Source organism: Pleurodeles waltl, chromosome 9 (assembly GCF_031143425.1).
Source record: "Pleurodeles waltl isolate 20211129_DDA chromosome 9, aPleWal1.hap1.20221129, whole genome shotgun sequence".
Taxonomy (NCBI): Eukaryota; Metazoa; Chordata; class Amphibia; order Caudata; family Salamandridae; genus Pleurodeles; species Pleurodeles waltl.
The window spans coordinates 869,828,485-869,854,790 of record NC_090448.1 but is presented as its reverse complement, the minus strand read 5'-3'; the positions used below and the strand labels follow the sequence as shown (position 1 = coordinate 869,854,790).

Sequence of the window (26,306 nt, the reverse complement as noted above, 5' to 3'; positions counted from 1 at the left end):
AAGCACATTTGTTGTGACCACCTCAATTGGCAAAATGAGGTCTAAGACTTTTCTGACGTTTCTAATCACTGTTTGGAGTGAGGTGGCGTCGTAATAAGCATCAACCTAATCATTATCATCAGCAGCAAGTGGTTCTCATAGAACACCAATTTTGGATCGATAATCTGCAATGAATTCAGAGTCTTTCCTATGTGTCAGGTCACACCCTTTTGGAGGAGAACTTATATAGCAGGCATCAGTGAAAAATACAATGACATACAAACCAATAATCAATACAGACCACTAAAAATACAAAACTGTTTTATTTAGACCATACTCTGACATGAATGACGATATCTGTTGGACAAAATTAATGAAAGGGAAAGGGAGAAACACAGGGAGAGGAGGAAAAATACAAGAAGATGGTAAGGTAACTAAAATTGGGAACATCAACCTGATTTAACCCATCAGTTAAACATTCTGGAAAACATAATTGTGCAACTTAGAGAGATCCACTCAACATTGTAGTTTCAGATATTGGTACCAATCACAGGCCTCCTAAATGGTTTCATGCTTCTTTACAGTGGCGTCATCTGATGTATTTGTCAAGTATGTCCACTTTCACTTTTGTTGAGTGAATAACATGTTAATCTTTCCATCACTTTCTTCAAACTTTACCATCTTCAGCTTTATCCAAAACACATACTATGCTTTATGTTCTATTTTCTGAAAATTGTGTTCTAAAGTGACATTCTTTTCTCCAAATGAGAGCTACTATCCATGCTGTCCAGTACTTTTTTGGATCTCTTCACTGGTCTTGATTAAGTACAATGGGCCAGAGTCACAGCAATTTACATATATTACTTACCGTGTTGCAATTTAAGAACAACATTTGTATCTTTACTACATTTTCAGATTATTCTTTACTGTGGACCTTACAAGCCATCCAATCAACAAATTTAAAACGTTCTGCAATTTGGGAGTTTAGAATGGTGGATAATAGCCAGTAGCAATTCCAGTCATTTTCTGTGGGTGTCCCCCCTTGGACTCCTCTGTCCTTGATATGCTTACCTCTTGAACTCTAAAATGGGTTTACAAATATATTTTTCTGCATGAGGTATTTGCCAGCTGTTGTTGATAAGCCATTCTATCTCATTAGTCTTGGTCCACAAACTAAACAAGATTTCCTTATTGGCGCACCCCACTCTCCTTTACTGACACAGTTCAGTAAGGTTAGCAGTGAACAATTAACTCGATGCATGATGGCATTAGTCACTTTACCTGAGGGGAAAAAAAAAAAATCACACATTTGCTGTGCAGCAACTGACCATTTGTATAAAGTTTGCATAAGTGTTCCTAGAGGTGTTTGTGCTCCGTTTCTTATCACTAGGTAGAATGAGCTGACTTTTTGATGATAGAAGTGGGCATTTGTTTCAAGTCTTATTTTGTGTCTTATGGCCGGCTGGAAAACCCTGAAGGGATTTAGGAGTACACTGCCACAGACAGAAAACAGTCAATGTCACATTATCCACATTGGCAGAGTGGCTGATTTTACTAACCCTCATTTTTTAATTAAAAGAAACCATGGATTGTTTGGTCATGTATGGGGGTAAAAGAAAAGGAAGCACCCATGGTGTTACCTTTAACTTTAGGCAGGAACTGGTTTTAAACAAGAATACTTCTCTTTTAGGGGTAACTGTAGACAGTTTGATAATGAAGTATGTTGGAAGCCACGCATGTTAACCAGTATTTTCATAATGCTCAATGCCTCAGCTTGGGCGATATTAGTATACAGTTTAACTACATTAAAAGTAGCAAACTTTAACGACGTTTTCTTCAGCTATGCTGGCTTGTTCAGATTCTTAGGCTTATGCAATTCATATCCGCACCTTTCAGAACCACATAAGTCTCTTTCTTATGTGACTAAAGGAAAGAATCGCTGTTGTTCCGAAAGCTAACAATCCGAAATATATATTAGTGCAATAAAGAAATCATTACTGCAAGAGTCTCTGTTGTTATTTTGTGTTTCTAAAACGATGACCCTTATATTTTGTATTACTAAGTGTTCTCCTTTAGCTGCCAAACAGATTTACAGTAGAACTAAGCTGAGCGATTTCAGGCTGCTGCAATGTTAGCGTGTAGCAATGACTACCCACATGTAAACAAATGAATCATTATGCAATAAATATCACGACAATAAAACAAAGCAGTTGATATGCCCGTCAGAATGTCCAACAAAAGGCATTATGCCCCACTTCAATCCAAGATGTACCCTCTCCTTTCTGTGCCACACGATAAATCAAGTTGCCTGTTACACTGATTGGAACAGAGGCCAACAACCACAAAAGTGTTAAAGATGTTAAGTGTAGGCTCACGATACGTGACAAACCATTGAGAAGTCAAACCAATTTTGAGCACCATGTTTAGTAAGTACTTAATTAATGAACAACTTGCTATCTTTCTAAGGAAGGAACCATACCGTCACATTGCTCGGCATGGAAACATATGCCATCTTCTATAGGCATACTGTAAATCAGGGCAAGGCACCCTGCTCTTGTGCTACCACTGCCGCATCAGCACATCTTCAATGCTTCACCTCTGCTCTCGATTGCACCACAGGCAGAGCTAAGTAGATCACACTACCAAACTAATGTAGCCTTTGGTGCCAATTCAGCAAACACCATCTAGAAATGTCCTAGTGCCCTAGCTCAAAGAGCAGCAAAGTGCAGTTTTAACTGTTGTATGAGCTGTTTAGAGTTAACATGTTCAGGAAAAGCCGCTTGTGCCTTCTGAGCAGCTACGTAACTACTCTGTAGATCTCCAACCTGAAAGAAAACAAAACATGAAGAAACGTGTCAGTGAAGAGCTAACACCCAAATCAACATTGAGCACAAGAACAAGCAAATTGTAAATAAACAAGTCATATTTTGACATGGACATCAGCTATTTGATGGGTTACACAATGATAGCAGCCACTGCTAAGAAACTAAATATTAATTTTGAAGTAGCAGATGAGATAACCCGAGAAGGTTTGATAAGCTCAAATATTTTCTTTAATTATGTTTTCCAGATTTTGTTTAAATAGAGAATGCAAATTAACAAGCAATAGTGCAGCTGTTGACCCTCTAAAAATGTATACTTACTCTAATTTAAATGCAGTGATCTGCTAAATTTCAGGAAGCACAAATACGCATACAAGTAAGATCCCCATATAAACTACCATTGGTTTAGAAAAGCGAGTAGATCACAAGGACGATACAAATGGCTGAATGCACAAGGAGAAGTAGCGCTAAAGGAGATAAAGGGTAAGGAGTCGTATAACCACTACTGTAATGATCATGAAGCTGTTTCGACTTTTGTGGTAACCAGTTCTCGAGACCAAATCGCTACAATGATAGCAGTAAATGTATGTGGTAGTGGACAGGTTACAAAACGGAGCAAGGTGTAGGGCACGAGTCAAAGAGAGAGGCTCATGAAGAAAAGGAGAGGGCATGATAGAAACAAACCATTAATTACAATTCATAAGATTCTTTCTGTTGGATATTCAAGAAGCAGATTGCTTACCTTTTGAATCCTTCTAGGGGCCAGATTGCATCTATAAGCTTCTCCTCGAATAGCCCTTGCGAGCCGGCGGGTGGTGCCACCATTCTACATTGCAGCTCAGTCTCGCTTCTGGAAGGGACAGTACAGAACTGCATATAGATGCCACTCCTGTGCACTGGTATCAGTTTGTCATTATTTCTACCCCATCAGAAACACAGCTGTGTTGTCTCTAAATAGGAACCTTATGAGCTACCAGAGGTCTACTCCACAGAATGGGGAAAAGGGTAGGCAGGGAGGAACCTGTGGTTAGATAGAGTATATACCAGAAAAAACATTACCGAAGGTAAGTAACTTGTTCTTTTGATGTATACTTCTAACTGCAAATTCTTCACCTTTCCAATCAGTACCAAAGCAGTATGTCCCTGAGGCACTGGGCCTGAGGGGTAGACTTAACAGCAGGAAGTCCTGCAGGACTCAGTAGCCAAAATGACACTTCTTGCAGACCTTACAACTGATGCAGCTGTACGACGCAGTGGCATGGCATATGTCTAGCACTAAAAAGTCACTAGCCAAATCCGTAGTTACAGCTTTCGCCCTGGTGGAATACAAAAGGATGCCCTAGAGGGATCTTTTTTGATGCAGCATATCACAGAATAAGTCGAAGGATAATCCCCCTTGAAATGGTCTGTTTCCAGACTGCCTATTTTTTTTGTACTGGAGAGAGAAGGACACGGAGTGTGATGGACATGAACAGGTAGCACCACTTTCAGAAGAAAACATCTAGCGTCCAAAACATCAAATTATTAGGGAAAAAGTGTAGTAATGAAAGGAGCAGGGGGAAACATATGAAAGACCTGTTAAACACCATCACAACGGATGACTTGAATAAAAAGGACTGATCAGGCAAACAAAGAAAGAACAAAAAAAAGTGATAAGTAACCAATACCTGAGCTCACAGGAAAGCCTTTCCCGGCTACAGAATAGCAGACAAAAGAACATCAGGCGGCTTGGCCTGGACAGGATCAACCACTCTGTTTTCGTAGTAGGTGACAAGTTTACAGCAGTGGCCAGAGAAAGTGATCTAGATATAATGTTGCAGACAAGTCACAAAAAATCACATCCACCACCTCTGGAGGTAGGTCAAAGCGATTCAGTTTGTTCTGCTCAATATTCACGCATAAAGGTATAGCTTCTAGAAGTTTGTATGCGCAACAATGCCCTTCTGGTGGGACATAATCTCCTCTTGAAGAGGAAGCCAAAGTGGCTGGCAGATGCTCAGATACAGCATGCCAGGCTGCCAAAGCCTCCCAGACAAAAATGAGCTGGGCCTGGTACCTCGACCTTTGTCAGGACCCGCAAGCTCACTGGCAGAGGCAGGAACATGTTAAAGTCCTACCTAAGGCAACATGCATCTCCTACAGAGCCAAGATGAGGCAAGGCGGGGCACAATAAGCTGGCCAATAAGCATTCCCGGTGGCAGTGAACAGATCTACTGATGCAACTCCCCACTGAACAAGACGTCCCAAACCACCTCTTGGAGTAGACTTCACCCATGACTGGCAAGGTGATGCCCCACTGAGCTTGTCTGTTCTGATATTCAGGAAACCCTTGTGGGCCGGAAACCACTACATCCTCAAAGCTCCTAAAAAGAGGGCACAGGGCCCCATTCCTCTATGCTTGTTGCAGTACTACATGGTCATTGTACTCTCCAACAGGGCCTGGACTGGCATGCCCATAATAGAAGTGAAAAAGGCCTTGAGGGCCTGACGTAAAAGTTGACCTCCCCAGTCCAATGGACATGAGTCCATCACTACAGTGAGCTGCCTCATGCCAGGCTGGTCTCTACCATCCACCACTGAAGCACCTGTGCTGCTGCCTCCTAAATGTAGATGTTGTTTGAGAGGCATCCCCAGTGTTAGAACTATTGAAGGCAAAGGTTCCAAAGGTAGAGCCAGCATTTTCCAACAAGAATGAGGCAAAAGCAGTATGCACGAGTCAAGGAGACCAAGAAGCCTCAGAAACACCTAGGCCGGAACCAAGGCATGGGCCCAAACATCAGGATCTTGCCTGCATGTCTCAGACTTACTGCAGAGGCAGAAAAACCTTTAAAGCAACCGCGTCCTGGATGTCCCCTAGATGTCAACTGTCTGCATGGCTTAAAGATGGGATTTTGACTCATTTATGTAACAACCAAAGGGAACTATCACTTTTAAGTGGTCTGCCAATAACTAAGGAAAGGCTGTCTTTAGCTGCCAGTCAATGAGGTATGGGAATTCCCACCCAGAAAGATGAGCTGCGACCAACAACATCACTTGAGGGACCAACGCAAGGCTGAAAGGCAGGATGATATTTTTGAAGAGTTCCTGCCCTATGACAAACCAGAATAAGTGCCAGTGGAGCTGCAGGTTTGGTACATTTTGTAAGTCTAAGTAAACCACCAGTCTCCAAGATCCAAGGTCAGAGGACCTAAAATAACATCAGCATTTTGAAATCCTCCATCCTGCGAATTCTGTTCAGAAGATTGCAATCTAATTTCAGCCTTAAACCCTGTCCTTCTTGGGAACAAGGAAATACCAGGAATAGCATCCTATGCGTTTCTCTGCCTCAGGCACCAACTCGATCACACCTTTGGCAAGCACCATCTGAACTTCTCTGGCTAGGATGGCGGCATGCTCTCCCGATATCTGAGCACAAACTGGAGGAACGTGCAGACAGATGAACAAAAAGGAGTAGGTTGCTACCAAAATGCCACCACTACACCATCAGAACCCCTAAAGAGAAGGCACACAACCTATTGTTCCGAAGTAACTGCGTGCCAGCCAGACAGGCAAAAATCTACTGACCCTAAAATATTGTGGAAACATTGTGGAGAGGAAACTAAGGTGGCTTGGCAGCAAGTGTTGTTGGTGAGCACAAGAAAGAGTATGGCTGCATCTGCTGGTGGCCCAGTCTCTCCCACAACCCCTTCCTCTGGAGCCACGAAAATCTTGGCAGGATACTAAATGCTAGATTTAGTAGGAAAGATCTCACTAATTAAGGGCCAATAATCAAGCACTCATTTAAGTAAACAAGAACCACATTTGGAGTACATGGAGAATGAGGTCATGGAGGCTAGCTTAATGGACATATCTGAGTTTTGGGCGGAGCTTGGGGTTTTCTTGCATGCTCAATCTTAAAAGGCTCATGAAAAAGCATTAGCGAACCTATAGTACTGAGCTTGTGCTACTGTGTTTTGATAATGATACTAGGAAAGCATAAAATGCATTAAGTACTTATCCTTTAGGAGATGGGTAATCTGATGTGGAGCTGTTGGCTGTGCTGATGAAAAGCATCAACAGAAATGGAAAGTCAATAGGTTCTAGTACCAGTGCAGCGGCGTGGCACAAACAAAAGACTACAGAAATACAGAATGATAACAGAGGGCATTAATTATAGGCATTGCAAGTGTAGTACAGATGTCAAGAGCAGGCAGAGGATTGAATCAGATAAACAGGTAATACCTTTTACAAAAGGATCAGAGTTAATTCCTTTCAGTTTCTTATTGTAACACAGGGTAATAGTATCTTCACCAACTTCTGTTTGACCAAGTGGCACGGTTTCAGAGCTAATTAAATTATTAGAGTTTCAACCAAATATATGTGCGAGGGCATTTTCTATTAAATACAATAGCCTTTAACCGAAAATCTGACAAGAGGAGTCATGTAATGAACCATGGTTTATGTATCCATACTCTGTCCCTGCATAGACGTAACAATCAGTGCACTTGCATTACCGCCAGAGTGAGGACAGGTCAAAGGTGGAGAAGGAATGCTCTCACTGTTTTGCAAAAAAACATCACATTCCTACACAACGCACCAAGTGATAACACCAAGCACAAACAACAATTCCCATGATTCTTGGACTATCACATTTAATAGCAGTGGCCATCTTTGATGCTGAACATAACTTCTTAGCTAGGTACTCAGGAAGTTTGTGTGTTGCAGCCAGGCCCTTGCCATGTGAAAATCACAACAATTTGAGCATTGTTTCCACAGACGCCTTGCATTCTGGAACCGATCACTAAGTTTAGAGAAGTATTCAAAGGATGCAATCAATTCAGGAAGTGAATTGAAAATGTATATTTGTAAACTATTCCATTTGATAAGTCATGCACTAGAAACAAAACCTTGACTATAATTTCAAGGCATCTGTGGTTCATCAGTGCCACTGGATCTGAAATATGTTAAGAAATTGGATAGTATCCTTAAAGCTCCAGATATTTATAATGCTTGTGATCTGCACAGAGGGTTCGTGTCACGGATAATTCAAGGATGGTGATTTAAAAAAGTTGCTTAGATGTAATCTTAGTTCACTGATATTGGTATCCTATCTGAAACCATAAATAGTAGAATATTCCTTCCTACATGCACAATCCCAGGAACGCAATTTTTACAACATTTTTCACAGAAGAATCATGCGCCTATAAAACAAAGGCAATCTGTATCCTCCAGAAGGCTTGGAACAAACTGGGCATTTTAGACATTGCACTATATGAAACTCCAGTCAGCCAGACTTCCAATCATGCACTGCACGGTCAGTATGGCAGTGTGCTTTTAAGGAAATACAGGGAATGATCACTATATTTATACTGTGTTCACCCAAGTCCTTTGAAACGGGGTACAGAGAAGAAACGTTGAATCACACTCAATCCTGGAGGGGGGTTTGAAGGATGATGATGAAGAGCATATGACTGTTACAGAGCAGATAAACTGGACAATGATGCTTGACCTACCAGTGTAACTGTTCTAGAGTCAGAGACTATTAAGGAATACTTAGCAAAAGTATGCAATGTTGCTGCTTTACAAACATCTGGAATAGGCACATTCTACATAAGAGCTGTGGTAGCTCCTTAGCTTTAAGAAGAATGCTTTGTTATATGTGTTTTCATAGCACATGTATCACACGTGAGAGTATCCAGGAGCTCCCAGGTAAGGTTAGACTTGTGGAATCTTACTCAAGGATCAAGCAGTTCAGTTTCTTGGGGAATTCAAGAAGCAATAAGGAGGCTCTAATGTGATATAGCAGGTCATTACACGCTTTAGGAACGATGTATGAGAAGGCACAGCCTGATCTGCTTTTGTGTATGCACAGAACATGTGCTAGTGAGAGTCTAAGTGAGCGGAGGTGTCTGGAGGGTAGAGGAACTGCACACAGCTGTTCAGGTAGGCTAGACCTGTGTAGTGCTTTGTATGTGTGGGTGAGAAGTCTGAACTGTGCAAGCTTATGTTTTAGGAGCCAGTGAAGTTCCCTCAGGTCTGGTGTGACTGGCGTGAAAGACTGAGCACCATTCTAGCATCTGTGTTCTGGACAGTCTGTAGTGTTGTTGTGAGTTGGTAAATGCTCCTGCATAGAGGGCGTTCCCGCAGTTCACTCTGCTGGTGATGAGGGATGGTTGGCTGTCTTCCTGGTGAAGTTTGGTAACCACTCTAAATCTTTTTCAGGATCTTCAGGGTGTGGAAGCAGGATGTGGAGATGGTGCTGACCTGAGCGGACATGTCCAGCTAGCAGCTGATAATGATCCGGAGGTCTCTTGACTGTGGACTGGAGGATGGAGTGGGTCTAAGTTCTGCAGGCCACTAGTCAGAGTCCCACAGCGGGTATCTTTTCCAAAAGATTACCTGGTCGGTCAGGTCCGTGTTCAGCTTCAGACAGTTGGTCTTCATCCAGTTGGCCAGTTCGATCATACAGGAGTTGAAGTTGTTCCTTGTAGTGGGTGTTTTGTCTTGTGAAAAAGTTGCAGGTCCAACGGAGTGTGGGTCCTTGGTTGCTAGATTCGTGAGTCATCTGATCAGGATGGGATGAGAGACTGTGTTGAAGGCTGCAGAGAGGACCAGTAGGATAAGGGTTGAGATTTCTCTTCTGTCGAGGGTCATGCTGATGTTGTCTGTTGGAATGAGGACTGTCTCAGTGCTGTAGGCTGTCTGAATCCTGATTGTGAGGCTTCCAGGAGCAGTTCGTTGGCGAGAGGCAGCTGATGGCTTTTTCTAGGTGCTCCGCTGGGTATGGTAGGAGGGAGCTTGGTCAATAGTTTGCAAGCTGGCTAGGTTTGCAGAGGGCTTCTTTGGGACAACATTGATGGCTGTGTACTTAAAGGCTTCAGAGCAGGTGGCTGTGTTGATGGAGGTGTTGAGGATATTCGCTGACAGAGGATGAACCTTAAGCTTAACTGGAAGGGACTTCTTCGGCTTGTAGCAAGTAATTAAGATGAGGTACACATAAAATATGTGCGGACCTCAAACACAATTTATGAATAACCATTAGGACTGCTAAATGGATTTGGTCTTGTCCAATTATTAAGTCGAAGCTCTTAAAATCAAGAATGTGAAGAGCTCCTTCTGTCAGAGATTAATTTTGCAGAAAGAACATAGGGAGAGAATTCCTCTGATGGTTACGAAAGTCTGAACTTACTATAGGCAGACAATATGGGACAAGTCAAATTGGGTTCCTCCAAACACAGTATGAAGCTCACTCCCCTTCTGATAATGAGAAAAGACACTTCTCATGAGATGTTATATAGATCCGCTCTGTGAATGGGTTCAAAAGGATGAGCTGGGCATCAACTTTGAAAGGAGCAAGAACAATGTTAACCTCCCAAGGAGGAGTAGTGCAGTGCCTCCTTGCCTGGGAAAACCTTCCTTAGGCCCATTAGAAATTCCTTTATCACTGACCTGCTTATAAAGGATTTAAGGATTTTAATGGACAAGAACTGAAAGCTAGATTTTGCCAAATAAAGAAAAGGTAATACTGTCTCTTCTTGGTTAGTCCTCGGGCCATCGGCTTCTGAAGACACCATGGGGGCAGAACCTCTCATTTAAAGGTTAATAAGCAGTGGGTGAATGGTACTTTTGCTTCCTTTAATGCCGTAATGAGGTACTCTGGAACATTCTAGTAGCCAAATTGTATGTACTAAGGAGCCAAGCAATCATGTTTAAAGAGTGAAGCCTGTGATGGAAAATACTGCCTGGAAAGTTGTGCAACTTGAGCAGGAGTCTCTTGTGAGGCTGAAACAGTAGATGATGCAGGCATGAATACTACCTCTGCTATGAGGATCATCTTCATTTTGAACTGTATTATTGACAACTTTGGGTAGCTAGTGTGTTAGCAGAAAAGCATGAATACATGTGTTTGGTCGATCTATTAAAAGGGCATTACCATTTGAGTTAGGCTCAGAGAAAGTTCTAGATGATGCCTACTGAGCTCATCTGTTCTTTTGTTTCGTAAACCTGTCAGGTGTATCTCCATCAGAGAGATGTTCCTCACTTGCATCCAGTGCCAGATCAGCTATGCTTCGGACAAGGTGCTTGACCTTGTTCCTCCTTTTGTGTGTCTATTCTGGCTCCCAGGTCCAGTCTTGCTTGCCTGCATTGGCTAAAGAATTGTTTGGAAGATCTGATCTAAATACAAGGCCACAGAGGAAGATTAAAATATTCTCCATCATTGCTTAGGTGCTGAAGTGGCTTTTACTAGTAGGCCATCCAAGTTTGGACAGACAAATAATGGGGAATGTTTTTGCGACTGTTGCTCTAGTCATTGCAACTTTTCCTGCCATTTCCAAAAGGCGATATAGGTACACTGTTGGACTCCAATACCCCTTAAATTGAACCTCTGAGAATTGCCAGTCAACAGATTTTAGGATTTAAGGTTTTCAATTCTACTCTTTTATTTGTAGGTCGTTATTGGCATAAGACTCAAAATGCATAGCTTAAGAAAAAGGCATGCCCAGTGTCTGACTTGGTCCTTTTTGCAGGGTCATCCCCAATCTTTTAACTTCTTCCTCCTAATTTGTGTGACCTCTTTTTGTTGGCTTTAGGACTCTGGGCACTTTACCCCTGCTAATGAGTGCTAAAGTGCATATACTCTCTGTCTAAATGATATAATCAATGATGATTGATTTAGCCATGATTGGCATAGTTGACTTACTAGTAAGTGCATAGTAAAGTGCACCTGAGGTGCACCAGGCCTGTGAATCAAGTGCTACTAGTGGGACTGCAATACTGATTGTGTCACCCTCATAAGTAGCCCTGTAAACACGTCTCAGAGCTGCTATTTCAGAATGTGTGTTTGCAGTTTTAAACTGCCAGTATGACCTGGCAAGGGCAACCACTTGCCAGGCCCAAACCTTCCTTTGTACTACATGCAAGTCATCCCTAAGGTAGGCCCAAGGCAGCCCCATGGGCCGGGTGCTGTGTATTTAAAAGGTAGAACATGTACTGCTGTGTTTACATATCCTGATAGTGAAATACTTACAGATTTGTTTTTCACTATTGCAAGCCTATCTCTCCCATAGGTTAACATGGGGACTGCCTTTAAATATATTTTTAGTGCAGTTTCTCATTGGGAGCAGATAGAGATGTGGAGTTTGGGGTCTCTGAACTCACAATTTAAAAATACATATTTTTGGTAAAGTTGTTTTTTAGATTGTCTGTTTGAAAATGCCACTTTTAGAACATGGGCATTTTCTTGCTTAACCATTCTCTGCCTCTGTTTGGCTGCTGAATCCGTGTCTGGGTCAGACTGACAGTTGGGCTGTTTGTGAACTCCCTCTAGACAGTGACACAAAGGGAGCTGAGGTGTGTCCTGCATCTCCTGGTGACTCTTCCTGAGTTAGAGTGGGAGGGTGGAGCGGACACCTGCACTTGAAGGGGCTGTGCCTGCCCTCTCACAATACAGTCTCCAATCCCCTTGTGCGTGCCTGGGGCAGGGCAAGGAAACGGCAGGGTCTTGTGCACTACAAAGACTTTCCTTTGAAATTTGCCTACTTCAAAGGCAGAAGGGGGTATAAGTATTGGATCCAAAACCCCAGACTTTTAGATTACTTCTGGATCAAGAGGAGCCTCTGCCAAGGAGAAGAGTTTGATGCTTGAGGATCTGCCACTCTGTCTGTTGCTTGGCTGTGCAGGCCTGCTGCTGCTTCTGCCTTAAGAGGGAAAAACAAACTGGACTTTGCTTTCGGAAATCCTGCTTGTGAAGTTTCTCCTAGGGCTTGGACTGAGCTTGCCCCCTGTTCAGAAGTCTCAGGGCCACCAAAGACTTCATCTGCCAGCACCTGGGCTCTCATGTAGAGACCCATAACCTGCCAAGTGGTACCACACCCAGTCCATGGGGCCTTGAAAGGAGAAACTGGTGAATTCCCAAGGTGAAAATCCACGCACCGGAGCAGAGAGGCAGAAAAATCGATGCAGCTCCTGCACCGCGGCTGAAATATCGATGCAGCGTCGGTGAAAAACACGTATTGCCAGCTCAGTGTGGATTCCTTGTTGCCCTGCATCCGGATTTTCCATGCATCGTTCCTGGGGGTCAAATCTTCATCATCACTGCATGGACGCAAGGCTGCTTGTCCGGAAATCGACGCATCGCTTACCCGGCGGAGAAAGAATCAGCGTCCATCATTTGTGTTTGTTTGCTTTGGTCGCCATAAGTGCGCAGGGTATTCCCAGAGTGACAGGTTCAAACTAGCCTGGCTGATGAATGGTTAATACCCTGAACCTGGTCCCGGGATGCTCGTTTCCGGTCCAGCGAAGACGTGGCCTGACAGTTTGGGCTGGACTGTTCCCATGGGGAACAGGGTCAAGACTGATTTGCATATGGTGGGGTCCAAACTGGGGTGGCATGGGGAGCAAAAGAATTGATGGATGAAGCCCAGATCTGTGACTGGGGGTGAATGTTTGATTGGTTCCACATTCCGTCCATCATTTGTGTTTGTTTACCTTTAGAAAGTGGGCATTTTCTTGCTTAACCACTCTGTGCCTCTGCTTATCCTCTGAATCCACATCTGGGTCAGACTGATGATTGCGCTGTTTGTAAATTATCTCTAGACAGTGACACAAAGGGAGCTGAGGTGTGTCCTGCATTTCCTGGGGTAGAATGGGAAGGAGGAGCTGACACCTGCACTTGAAAGGGCTGTGCCTGTCCTCTCACAATAGAGTCTCCAACCTCCTAGTGTGTGTCTGTGGCATGGCAAGGAAGAGGCAGTGTCTAGTGCACTACACAGACCTTCCTCTGAAGTTAGCCTACTTCAAAGGTAGAAAGGGGGATAAGTTGGGGACCCAAAACACAAGACTTATAGATTACTTCTGGATCAAGAGGAACCTCTTCCAAGGAGAAGAGCTTGATGAGGACCTGCCACTCTGCCTGTTGCATTGCTGTACCTGCCTGCTGCTTCTGCATTAAGAGGGAAAGGACTGGACCTTGCTTTCTGAAATCCTGCTTGTGAAGTTTCTCCAAAGGCTTGGACTGAGCTTGCCCTCTGTTCTGAAGTCTCAGGGCCATCAAACACTTCATTTGCCAGCACCTGGGTTCTCCTGCTGAGCCCCTTACCATGTCGAGTGGTGCCACATCCTGTCCCTTGGCTCCTGAAAGGAGAAGCTCGTGAAACCAAGGCGAAAATCCAAGCACTGAAGCCGACCGGCAGAAAAATCGCTGCAGCGCCAGCACTTTGGCTGAAAAATAGATGCAGCAATGGTGAAATGGATTGCCAGCTCAGCGCAGATTCTCCGTTGCTCTGAGTCTTGATTTTCCATCCTTCCTGGGCGTCAAACCTTCATCATCACTGCACGGACCCGAGGCTGCTTGTCCGGAAATTGACGCATCGCTTACCCATTGGAGAAAGAATCGCTGCACGGCCTCACTTGTGAGTCAGGAATCAATGCTTTGCTTATTTTTCTGACGCACCCTCACCCCTGCGGCTTTATTTTTTATGCATACCAGGTACTTTGTGCTAAAACAACGCATCCATTGATTCTTATGGATTAAGACTTTTTTTCTTTAAAATTTGATATCTTTAATTGTGTATGTTGGATGTTTCTCGTCTTGGTCTTGATTGATTAAGATAAATATTGGCTATGTTTCTAAACTGGTGTGGAGCCCTTTTGTGGTGTTTTCACTGGGTTACTGTGTGTGTTGTACAAATACTTTACACATTGCCTCTGAGATAAGCCTGACTGTTTGTGTCAAGCTCCCAATGTGGTGAGCATGGGTTAACTTGGGTGTATGACTCCATTACCCTGACTACAGTGAGGGTCCCTACTTGGACAGGGTGCAAACTGACTGCCAACTAGAGACCCCTTTTCAAACACCCATTATTTTTTCAAACACCCATTATTTGCCTGGGGAGTCAAAGACGTGAGTCTTAACCAACAGCGGGCTCTAAAAGAGATACCATGACAGATCCTAGATGCTGCCAAATCAGCTGAATCATTGGCTGCAATGATGTGCTTGTATAATATGATCACACGCTACTGTAAGATATCTTTGAAAACCTCCTTAAGCTCTGGAACATGATCCAAGAAACAGACATACAATTACTTGTTATAATGGCTCAGTATTGGGGTGAAACCTGCAACCCTCAGGCTGTGGCCAAAGTCGTACATACTTTATTTCTGAATGTATTCTTTTATTTCATTTTCAAGGTGGAACTGATGATGATCCAGAGGCAGTGACGTTTTCTTCTGGCAGCAGACAATACTGATGAACCAAAAGGTGGTGATTCATTGCTGAATCAGGAGGAACAGATTGAGGAGGACTGTATTTGTTTTTTTTAATCTAAGTCAGTGGATTTTAGAGATGCAGGTGTCAAAAAGGTATCTGTAGTGTGTTACAGAAGACCCGGATCCTAAGCAACCATAGCCTTGCTTGAGGTAGGAGGTCTGATCATAATGAAGAAGAGACCCTCCTTGGAGGGGTGTGCTATCTGGATCTGTAAGACCAGTCAGAGCTTCTCTCTATAGGGCATTAAGGATGACGATCTTTCATTTTCCCTTTCTTTGCTGGCTCATCCTATGATGTACTCCGGTGGCCATGTGTCTTCTCATTTTGCAGAGCTGAAGGAGGTGGAATTGGAAGATCATCGCCATATGAGACAGTCTGGAACATGCAGATGGACCCACTGGGTCTGTAGGTGGCTGAGCGTCATCCTTCACCAATGTCCGTGGATAGATCTCTTCTGCGGAAGGTTGCTCTGCAGAGGAAGGAACATCCTAGCTTTATTGCTAGGATCTCACCTTCCTGCTGACCTCACAGAGCAGGAATGATGAGAGAATCTCTCATAGCATTTGTGTCTCTTGATGTGGAGACTGGTCTCACTTAATAGCACCACTAGATGCTAATGGGGAAACTTCAGAATTCAGATGTTGATTGCCTCAACGTGGAAAATCTTGAACACAAATGTCTCCACATCAAATGCTTCAACAAAAAGTGTTTCAACGTTGAATGAATCAATGCTGACTGGAAGCTCTGGTGGCATAAGTAATGGCTTAAGCATTTCAAAGGGAAATCAGACATGCTCACACCATGGGCATAGGGGAAGGTAGTAGACTCTCTAGCCTTGCTAGATCCTAAGGACTGGATGCACGGGAGAAAAATCCTCCTGATCTACCCTGAGGTGAACTCTCCCTAATCCTGAGATACCAGTAGACATTTCTAGACAGATTTCACACCTTGCGATGGACTGATAATCCAGGCAGCAGACCACACAAACATTGTGTTTGTCATTTAAGGATTTCTTACCTCTGTTACAGAGGCATCTGTCAAAATCAGCTGGAATGCTGCTGAGAGGTGAGAAGAAAACATCATATAGCAAATAAAAGGAGAAAAAGGCCTTACTGCTAAATAATTCAAGGCAGGTGACTATTTTGTCAAAAGACATCGAATGAAGCAAAAAAGTCAAGAAAAACACAGGTTTTCAGTGCAAAAAAACAGCCCTAAAAAGACAAGAGTGGATGGATGTTTCTCTGGTGAGTCAGAAAAACAAACGTACTCACCGACACTGTAATGCTTTATGCAAGGGCTGGCTAGGTCAGAAGTTTTTAAAGGGTGCAGTCGCTAAATGGCACATTGTATGCTCAGCCTATTAGAGGCTTCATTTTCCCTTGATTTTAGTTTTAAAAGAGGGCAGTTCGGTAATATTTTTAAACAAATGTTTTGTATGTTAATATGGCTAATTGAAGTCACTAATTATATAAAAAAGATTAAGTACAGAATCTTGCCTATTAGGTTTTTACTCTCTTTTATAATTTCTCTTTCCCGGGGTCTACAGCTAACTAGCATATTGCATTTGTAGTAGATAAGGAAATGAGTGGACCCCTCTAGATGCTGACTACAAAGTTAGAGATTTCTGACAGCTTTCTATTACAAAAAGGGAACATCTCGCCGTATTCTGCAAAAAGTTGGAAAAATGTTAGTCCTTGTGCTAGGAGACTTCATCCACCATCGAAATGTCAACGTTACTATTTCTGACTGACCTTTGCTCGATTAGTTTTGTGGGTCCTCCTCACACAAACATATCAACATGTGACACTGCCCAAAGTGGGTGAAAGACAGAGGTGAGGTTTGTAATGTCTAGATAAACCTGTATCCTCGCTAAAAACAAGCCTTTTTGGGATTATAGAAAAATGCATAGTTCATGAAGCTTTACTAACGTGCCATGAAATGCATCTTGCATACTATAGTTTGTTTTGGTTTTTTGGCAATCCACCTAAAAGTATATACAAATCAAAACTGTCAGCTCCATCAGTCCCTCACAAATAAGCTCATCTCTAACGACTACACATGTTGTCATAACCTCCTTAAGAAAGCAGTCAATACTGAAGGGAGGAACCCGGAGATTGGTAATATTTTTTTCATGGCAAAGAGTACAAAATGTTTGGCAAGTAGGGGCTTATGCATACACACTAGTAGAAGATAGGAGTGTGGGGTTGCCGCAGCACCTCCAAAATACCCATGCTGCAGTTCATAAGGTGAATGAGCAATACAAATGCATATTAAGTTTGTTTATACCTCATTGCATCTCCATTGTGACCAAAGACAGAGGTAAAATGTCAGGTCACATCTGCCAAATTACTACTTATTCTTTTAAAAGTGATATTGTGTTTACTTTTCTATCTTGGACTGCAAAATGAGAGATTTTTGTTAAGTGAACTAGGCCAATCTTGCTGGAGTACAGGGAGTGTGAAAGAAAAGGCTGGTATTTTTTCTAACACACAGCAACATTTAAATACCTGTAAATGAACTGTACAAATTTCAAAAGCAAGGAAAGCTCATATGAAGGACACTTGTAATTTTTTAGAGTGATAGAAACAAAGGTTTTAATAGGAGCAAAACAAATCAATACACCTTACTTGGTGATGAGCAAATGAACATTTTTTCTTGAAACCATTTTTTGACACATTATTGTTTGCGAGCTATATTGTTTTATCAGTAAAATTCTGTGTCTGTGCAAATTTATGTGAACATTTCAACAGAAAATGTGCTGTCTGTAAATGACAGTGGACTTTCACACTATGCTTTAGTGATATGTTTCCAATAGTGTGCTCCAAAATGCATCACTGGACACATGCTATACTCTTACTATTCTCCTGCGGAATGGGGGCGGCTAGTTTGCTACACTTTTTCCTTGTGCGACGCTTGGATTTTTCACAATCCCTAGGACTTCTGTGATGCAACACTGCTGGCAGCATCTCCTCCTCCTAATTGTTCCAGGCATATCAAGCTATGTATCCAGTCTCCTGTGCTTTAGTTCAGCCCTTTTTCATTGCTTTAATTTCATAAAAAGCAATACAATTTACCCAGATTGGAACAAATTAGTTAGTGGCTTATACAGACTGCATTTTGTTTATAACATGGCTTCCAGCTGTGGAGCACCACAAGTGTTTTAAACTTGCAAAATGTCACGTTCCCCCGAAAACAGATGATATGGAAATTCCACACAGTTCCTCATCCAAGTACTCATTTGAATTCTTTTGTCATGAAGTCCTTTACTTCCGAATTTCTAAACATGAAGTACTATAAATTTCAAATAAACAGAATCTATGTTTCGGCATGCATGGAATTTTAAGATTGTGTCTCAGCACAAAAATAACATAACCTCCATTTTCTATGTTGAAGGAGCAACATAATTGTTTCTCTATTTAATAACACCGGATGGACAATAACGGCAGCATTAATATTTTTTGTGCTTTTAGAAACCTGCTCACTGTGCAAAGATACAAAAACAACATTCGGAGTACAGGGGAGCTCTGTCATCTAAATTTCAAAATGTTTTGCAAAGATTGTACTTCTATGTTTTAAGAGGTAACACCTTTATCAGCTTCTTTTAAAGAAGGAAGGTAGCTTGCTCCTGCAAACCCGATGAATGCATTTTGATGCCAACAATTGCTGCAGCTGTAAAATCAAAGGATTCTTGAGATGCGATAGTGCAGAATTCCTCATTAGAAATTAGAAATCATCTACTCAACGTGGGGCAGATGGCAAAGGGGCAAGACAAAAGCCAGCCTGATTTAGCTGCTGATGGGTATCTACAGCGGGTCATATATTCATAGTGTGTACAAGTTGCAAATGTTTGCTGGACAAGTAGTAGAAAGTCTCCTTTCAACCTAGGACCATTATCTTATTTAGTCTAATCTCCAGTTACATCTACCAAAAAAGATACATGCCCTTATAAATAATAAAGCATTATCACATGCAAATACATATGTATTTTGTACGTGGTATGCAGAATGCAGAGAGAACAATGTTTTGAACACGAATATGACTCAATGCAAGTTTGAGTCAACTTCTGGAATGCATAGGGCTGAGGACCAATCCTGATCTCGCTAGGCAAACAGCAACCCTTAACCTCATCTTGAACTCCATTAACTAAGAAAATGTAAAAGTTCTGTGTGACATGCTGCATTATCACAAAGAAAGCAGTCAGTAAAACAAGTTACTTACCTTTGGTAACGCCTTACCTGGTAGAAACAGGATCTGGCCGCAGATTCCTTACTTTAGAATTCTCTCCCAGGAGGCAGACTGGATCTGGACATTTTTCCCAGCAGTACCTCTGCACGTCGGAAGAAGGCGTCGTAAGACTCCATAACGAGGTTGTCCACCAGATGTGACATCAACAGAATCCATTTAATCCACTCTTCCATGCACTGACGTCAGTTTCTTTTGTAACTGTTTTCTGCGGAGCCACTTATAAAAACTGCCTATGGAAACATTGTGCCAAAATAGAGACATCTCTGTGTCGATTAATTACGAACTCCCAATGAAGGCAAAGTAATGCCTAGAATGAGATCTTGAAAAAAAAAAACTATTTACAGAGTTGCCCGTGTAGAGGGAAAAACGTTGTCCTTCGAAATCAGGTTGCTAGATCCTGCCTCTCCCAGATAAGATGTTTCCTAAGGTAAGTAACTTGTTCATCTGATAGAGACAGCTAGCCACAGATTCCTTACTTTAGGATTAAATACCAAAGCAATACCATCCCCGGAGGTGGGTCTGAGGACCAATTTAAGACCAGGAAGTCCTGCAGGGTCGAATTGGCAAAATGCCCGTCACAACGAACCTGACTGTCCAAGCGGTAATGTTTAGTAAACGTGTGCAGGGAATCCCACTTTGCTGCCTGACAGATATCCAGGACTGGAACTGCATTCTAATGCAGGGATTGCGGATCTGGCTCTGGCAGAATGAGTACGCAAACTCTCAGGGGGATGCTTCTTGGTCAGTGCACAGCAGATTTTAATGCAGATCACAACTGACCTTACTAAAAGTCACTGATTAGAACAAGCTGGTCTAGAAAAAGAGAAAGGAGACAGTATGCTCTTAGGAATTTAGAGGAGTAAAAACATACGCCACACCATAACAACTGTGGGGAGGACCACAGGTAAGTAAAGAAATAAAGGCCGTGAAAAGCATGGGAATAGCGTTATCATGGCAGTGGGACGAAAATGTGTCTGAAGACAACTGACAATATTAACATAAAAACTACTTGCTCCCAAGGAGGGCTTGTACCCATGGTCAGCCAGTACATGGGAGCCAAAAGTCAACAGGCAATGCCACTGAGCCATAGTTCTCTGCCGTAGAAAACCATTATTTTAGCCAAATCTGGTGTGTAAAAGCACAGCTAAAAAGGGGAAAACCTAAGGACCCATCTGTAACGGGAAATCATTGAACAATGCTTTAATAGAAATAAAGCTAAAACAACTAAAGCAGCAATTATTATAGAGACATGTGTCCTAAGAAAAAGACCTGCCAGAGGTAATGCTGACACATCTGGGACAATCTAGAACGTATCATGCACATTGAAAAAGAAAAATAATTGCCTATGTAACGACAAATGGAAATATATATATATATGGAAAATGTCACTTACCCAGTGTACATCTGTTCGTGGCATGAGACGCTGCAGATTCACATGCTGTGCATATCCCGCCATCTAGTGTTGGGCTCGGAGTGTTACAAGTTGTTTTTCTTCGAAGAAGCCTTTTCGAGTCACGAGATCGAGGGACTCCTACCAATTCGGCTCCATTGCGCATGGGCGTCGACTCCATCTTAAATTGTTTTCCCCGCAGAGGGTGAGGTAGGAGTTGTGTATATAGTAATAATGCGCAGGCAATGGAGTAAGTATGTATGTACATAATGTGCTTAAAAGCGTTATATTTACAATATTTCAAATGTACAAGTTTAATTACAGTCAACTTAAAACGGCCACAGGCTCCCGGGGAGGTGGGAGGGCGCATGTGAATCTGCAGCGTCTCATGCCACAAACAGATGTACACTGGGTAAGTGACATTTTCCGTTTGATGGCATGTGTAGCTGCAGATACACATGCAGTGCATAGACTAGTAAGCAGTTATCTCCCCCAAAGCGGTGGTTTAGCCTGTAGGAGTTGAAGTTGTCTGAAATAATGTTCTTAGTACTGCTGGTCCTACTGTGGCTTGTTGTGTTGTTAACACATCCACGCAGTAATATTTAGTAAATGTATGAGGCGTAGACCATGTGGCTGCCTTACATATTTCTGTCATTGGTATATTTCCTAGAAAGGCCATTGTGGCGCCTTTTTTTCTAGTGGAGTGTGCCTTTGGTGTAATAGGCAGTTCTCTTTTAGCTTTAACATAACAGGTTTGAATACATTTAACTATCCATCTGGCAATGCCCTGTTTGGATATTGGATTCCCTGTATGCGGTTTATGGTAAGCTACAAACAATTGTTTTGTTTTGCGAAACTGTTTAGTTCTATCAATGTAGTACATTAGAGCTCTTTTTATGTCTAATGTACGTAATGCTCTTTCAGCTACAGAGTCTGGTTGTGGAAAGAACACTGGGAGTCCCACAGTTTGGTTTAAGTGGAACGGTGATATAACTTTCGGCAAACAATTTGGATTTATGCGTAGAACTACTTTATGTTTGTGTATTTGTATAAAGGGTTCTTGTATGGTAAAGGCTTGTATTTCACTCACTTTTCTGAGGGATGTGATAGCTATTAGAAAGGCTACTTTCCAGGTTAAGTATTGCATTTCGCAAGAGTGCATGGGCTCGAATGGTGGACCCATGAGTCGCGTTAATACAATATTGAGGTTCCACGAAGGAACTGGTGGTGTTCTTGGTGGAATGATTCTTTTTAGACCCTCCATAAACGCTTTAATGACTGGGATTCTAAATAGTGAAGTTGAATGTGTAATTTGCAGATATGCTGAAATTGCTGTGAGATGTATTTTAATGGACGAAAAAGCTAAGTTTGATTTTTGTAAGTGTAGTAAGTAACTTACAATGTCTCTTGCGGACGCATGTAATGGTTAAATTTGATTATTTTGACAGTAATAAACAAATCTTTTCCATTTATTTGCGTAGCAATGTCTTGTAGTAGGTTTTCTAGCTTGTTTGATGACCTCCATACATTCTTGTGTAAGGTCTAGGTGTCCGAACTCTAAGACTTCAGGAGCCAGATTGCTAGATTGAGTGATGCTGGACTCGGGTATCTGATCTGTTGTTTGTGTTGAGTTAACAGACCTGGTCTGTTTGGTAGTTTGATATGAGGCACTACTGACAGGTCTAGTAATGTTGTGTACCAAGGTTGTCGTGCCCAAGTTGGTGCGATTAGTATTAGTTTGAGTTTGTTTTGACTCAATTTGTTTACAAGATACGGAAGGAGTGGGAGAGGGGGAAAAGCGTAAGCAAATATCCCTGACCAACTCATCCATAACGCATTGCCTTTGGAGTGAGGCTGTGGGTACCTGGATGCAAAGTTTTGGCATTTTGCGTTTTCTTTTGTTGTGAATAGGTCTATTTGCGGTGTTCCCCACCTTTGGAAGTAGGTTTGCAGTATTTGTGGATGAATCTCCCATTCGTGGATCTGTTGGTGATCTCAACTGAGATTGTCTGCCAATTGGTTTTGAATTCCTGGGATATATTGCGCTATTAGGTGAATGTGATTGTGATTCGCCTAATGCCAAATCTTCTGTGCTAAGAGACACAGTTGTGATGAGTGTGTGCCTCCCTGTTTGTTTAAGTAATACATTGTTGTCATGTTGTCTGTTTTGACAAGAATGTGTTTGTGTGTTATTATCGGTTAAAATGCTATCAACTCTAGAAACACTGCTAGTAATTCTAGCTGATTTATGTGAAGTTGTTTCTGCTGAGTGTCCCATTGTCCCTGGATGCTGTGTTGGTTGAGATGTGCTCCCCATCCTACCAGGGAAGCATCTGTTGTGATTACGTATTGAGGCACTGGGTCTTCGGAAAGGCCGCCCTTGGTTTAAATTTACAGGATTCCACCATTGAAGCGAGGTGTGTGTTTGGCGGTCTATCAACACTAGATCTTGAAGTTGACCCTGTGCTTGTGTCCATTGTGTTGCTAGGCACTGTTGTAAGGGCCGCATGTGTAATCTTGCGTTTGGGACAATGGCTATGCATGAGGACATCATGCCTAGCAGTTTCATCACCAATTTTACCTGATACCTTTGGTTTGGGTGCATGCTTTGTAGCACGGTTTGGAATGCTTGTACCCCTTTGTGGACTTGGAGTGGCAATCCCTTTTTTTGTGTTGATTGTTGCTCCTAAGTATTGTTGTATTTGACACTGCTGTAAGTGTGACTTTTGGTAGTTTAGTGAGAACCCTAGTTTGTGAAGGGTTTCTATGATGTATTTTGTGTGATGAAGACACTGTTTCTGGGTGCTGGTTTTGATTAACCAATCGTCTAGATATGGGAATACTTGTATGTGCTGTCTTCTGATATGTGCCGCTACTACTGCAAGGCATTTTGTAAATACCCTTGGTGCTGTTGTTATTCCGAATGGTAACACTTTGAACTGGTAATGTACTCCTTGGAATACAAACCTTAAGTATTTCCTGTGTGAAGGATGTATGGGTATATGGAAGTACGCATCTTTGAGATCTAATGTCGTCATGTAATCTTTTTTGAGTAAGGGGATTACGTCTTGAAGTGTTACCATGTGAAAGTGATCTGATTTGATGTAGAGATTTAGGGGGTGATTCTAACTCTGGGGGGCGGCGGAGGCCGCCCGCCAGAGTTCCCCCCTCCAGAATACCGCACCGCGGTCAGAAGACCGCTGCAGTTATTCTGGGTTTCCCACTGGGCTGGCGGGCGACCGCCAAAAGGCCGCCCGCCAGCCCAGTGGGAAGCACCCTTCCCACGAGGAAGCCGGCTCCGAATGGAGCCGGCGGAGTGGGAAGGTGCGACGGGTGCAGTTGCACCCGTCGCGAATTTCAGTGTCTGCAAAGCAGACACTGAAATTCTTTGTGGGGCCCTCTTACGGGGGCTCCTGCAGTGCCCATGCAGGGCACTGCAGGGGCCCCCAGGGGCCCCACGACACCCCATACCGCCATCCTGTTCCTGGCAGGCGAACCGCCAGGAACAGGATGGCGGTATGGGGTGTCTGAATCCCCATTCATGTGGGCAGCGGAAAACCGGCGGGAGACCGCCGGTTTTCCTCTTCTGACCGCGGCCAAACCGCCGCGGTCAGAATGCCCTGCGGGGCACCGCCAGCCTGTTGGCGGTGCTCCCGCCGACCCTGGCCCCGGCGGTCCGTGACCGCCGGGGTCAGAATCAGCCCCTTAGTGTTCTGAGATCTAATATAGGTCTTAGAGATTTGTCCGTTTTGGGTATGAGAAAGTACAGGGAGTAAACCCCTGGCCCTTTTTGATGACTGGGTACTAGTTCTATTGCCTCTTTTTGTAACAACGCTTGGACTTCTATTTGTAATAGATCCATGTGTTGTTTGGACATGTTGTGTGTTTTTGGTGGCACATTTGGTGGTAATTGTAGGAATTCTATACAATAGCCATGTTGGATGATGGCTAGGACCCACGAGTCCGTTGTTATTTCCTCCCAATTTTGGTAAAAATCTGTTAGTCTCTCCCCCACCGGTGTTACGTGTTGGGGCTTTGTGACACTGAAGTCACTGTTTGTTTTGAGGGGTCTTGGGACTTTGGAACTTCCCTCTAGTCTTAGGGAACTGTCCCCCTCTATACTGTCCCCGAAAGCCTCCTCTCTGATACTGGCTCTGGTATGTGGGCCTGGTTTGTGAAGTTGAGGGTTCTGTTGTTTGAGCCCGAAACCCCCCTCTAAATGGTGTCTTCCTAAAAGTGCCTCTGCTCTGTGGGGAGTAGAGCGCGCCCATGGCTTTGGCCGTATCTGTATCTTTCTTCAATGTTTCGATAACAGTGTCCACTTCCAGCCCAAACAACTGCTGTCCATTAAAAGGCATATTAAGCACAGCCTGTTGGATTTCGGGCTTGAATCCTGAGGTGCGCAGCCATGCATGTCTCCGAATTGTCACCGCTGTGTTTACAGTTCTTGCAGCTGTGTCTGCTGCATCCATTGCTGAGCGTATCTGGTTATTTGAGATACTTTGGCCTTCTTCTACCACCTGTTGTGCACGTTTTTGAATTCTTTGGGCAGATGTTCAATAAAGTGTTGCATTTCGTCCCAGTGGGCTCTGTCATATCTTGACATCAAAGCCTGTGAATTCGCAATGCGCCATTGATTGGCTGCTTGTGCTGACACTCTTTTTCCCGCTGCGTCGAACTTGCGACTTTCTTTATCCGATGGTGGTGCATCCCCGGAGATGTGTGAATTCGCCCTTTTCCGTGCTGCGCCAACTACTACAGAGTCCGGTGTCAGTTGCTGCGTAATGTACATAGGGTCTGTTGGTGGAGGCTTGTACTTTTTCTCCACCCTAGGAGTAATAGCCCTGCCTTTCACGGGTTCCTGAAATATTTCCTTTGCGTGCTTTAACATTCCCGGTAGCATTGGAAGACTCTGGTACTGACTATGTGTGGATGACAGAGTGTTAAATAAAAAGTCATCCTCGATTGGTTCAGCGTGCAGTGTGACGTTGTGAAAGGCAGCTGCTCTGGACACCACCTGCGTGTAAGCAGTACTGTCTTCAGGTGGTGATGGTCTTGCTGGGTAACAGTCAGGACTGCTATCTGACACAGGCGCATCATAAAGATCTCATGCATCTGGGTCATCTTGGCTCATGCTTGTGTGTGTTGGAGACTGCACCATCGGTGGGCTAGCGACTGGTGATGATTGCGGTGAGCGTTGAGGTGATGGTGGCTGAGTTACTTGTTTTGCCACCTCTGCTTGTGGTGGTTTATCCTTCTCTTGGAAAGCCAGTTTCCTTTTCATCCTTATAGGAGGGAGAGTTCTTATCTTCCCTGTCTCCTTTTGGATATGGAGCCTTCTCTGTGTATTATCTGGCTCCCCTGACTCTAGTTCCTGTCCGAATCTATGGCTTTGCATTTGTGTGGAAAGCCCTTGCTCTTCCGTGTATGAACTAGTTTTCGGCTCTGAAGCCGGATGTTTCGGGATCAAAACCTTTTCCACCATCTTCTTTGGCTCCGAAGCCACTTTTTTGTGTTTCGGTGTTCCGATCTCTCGGTGCCGAGTAGTCTCGGTGCCGGTATCTCGATGTCGAGATTGTTCTGACCCGGTGTCTCAGGCCGAGTCTTTTCTGTGCCGGTATCC

General features: G+C 43.3%; 1 protein-coding gene across 2 annotated transcripts in view; it reads right to left on the bottom strand.

Annotated features, from left to right (window-relative positions):
* Window positions 1–283: 283 nt before the first annotated feature.
* TTC8 (tetratricopeptide repeat domain 8) overlaps window positions 284–26,306 on the bottom strand; it is a 296,727-nt gene continuing 270,704 nt past the window's right edge. For both annotated transcript variants that reach the window (XM_069208150.1, XM_069208149.1), the window contains one exon: window positions 284–2,804. In XM_069208150.1, coding sequence (XP_069064251.1) covers window positions 2,688–2,804 — 117 coding nt within the window. In that variant the 3' untranslated portion in view covers window positions 284–2,687. The remainder of the gene's footprint in view (window positions 2,805–26,306) is intronic.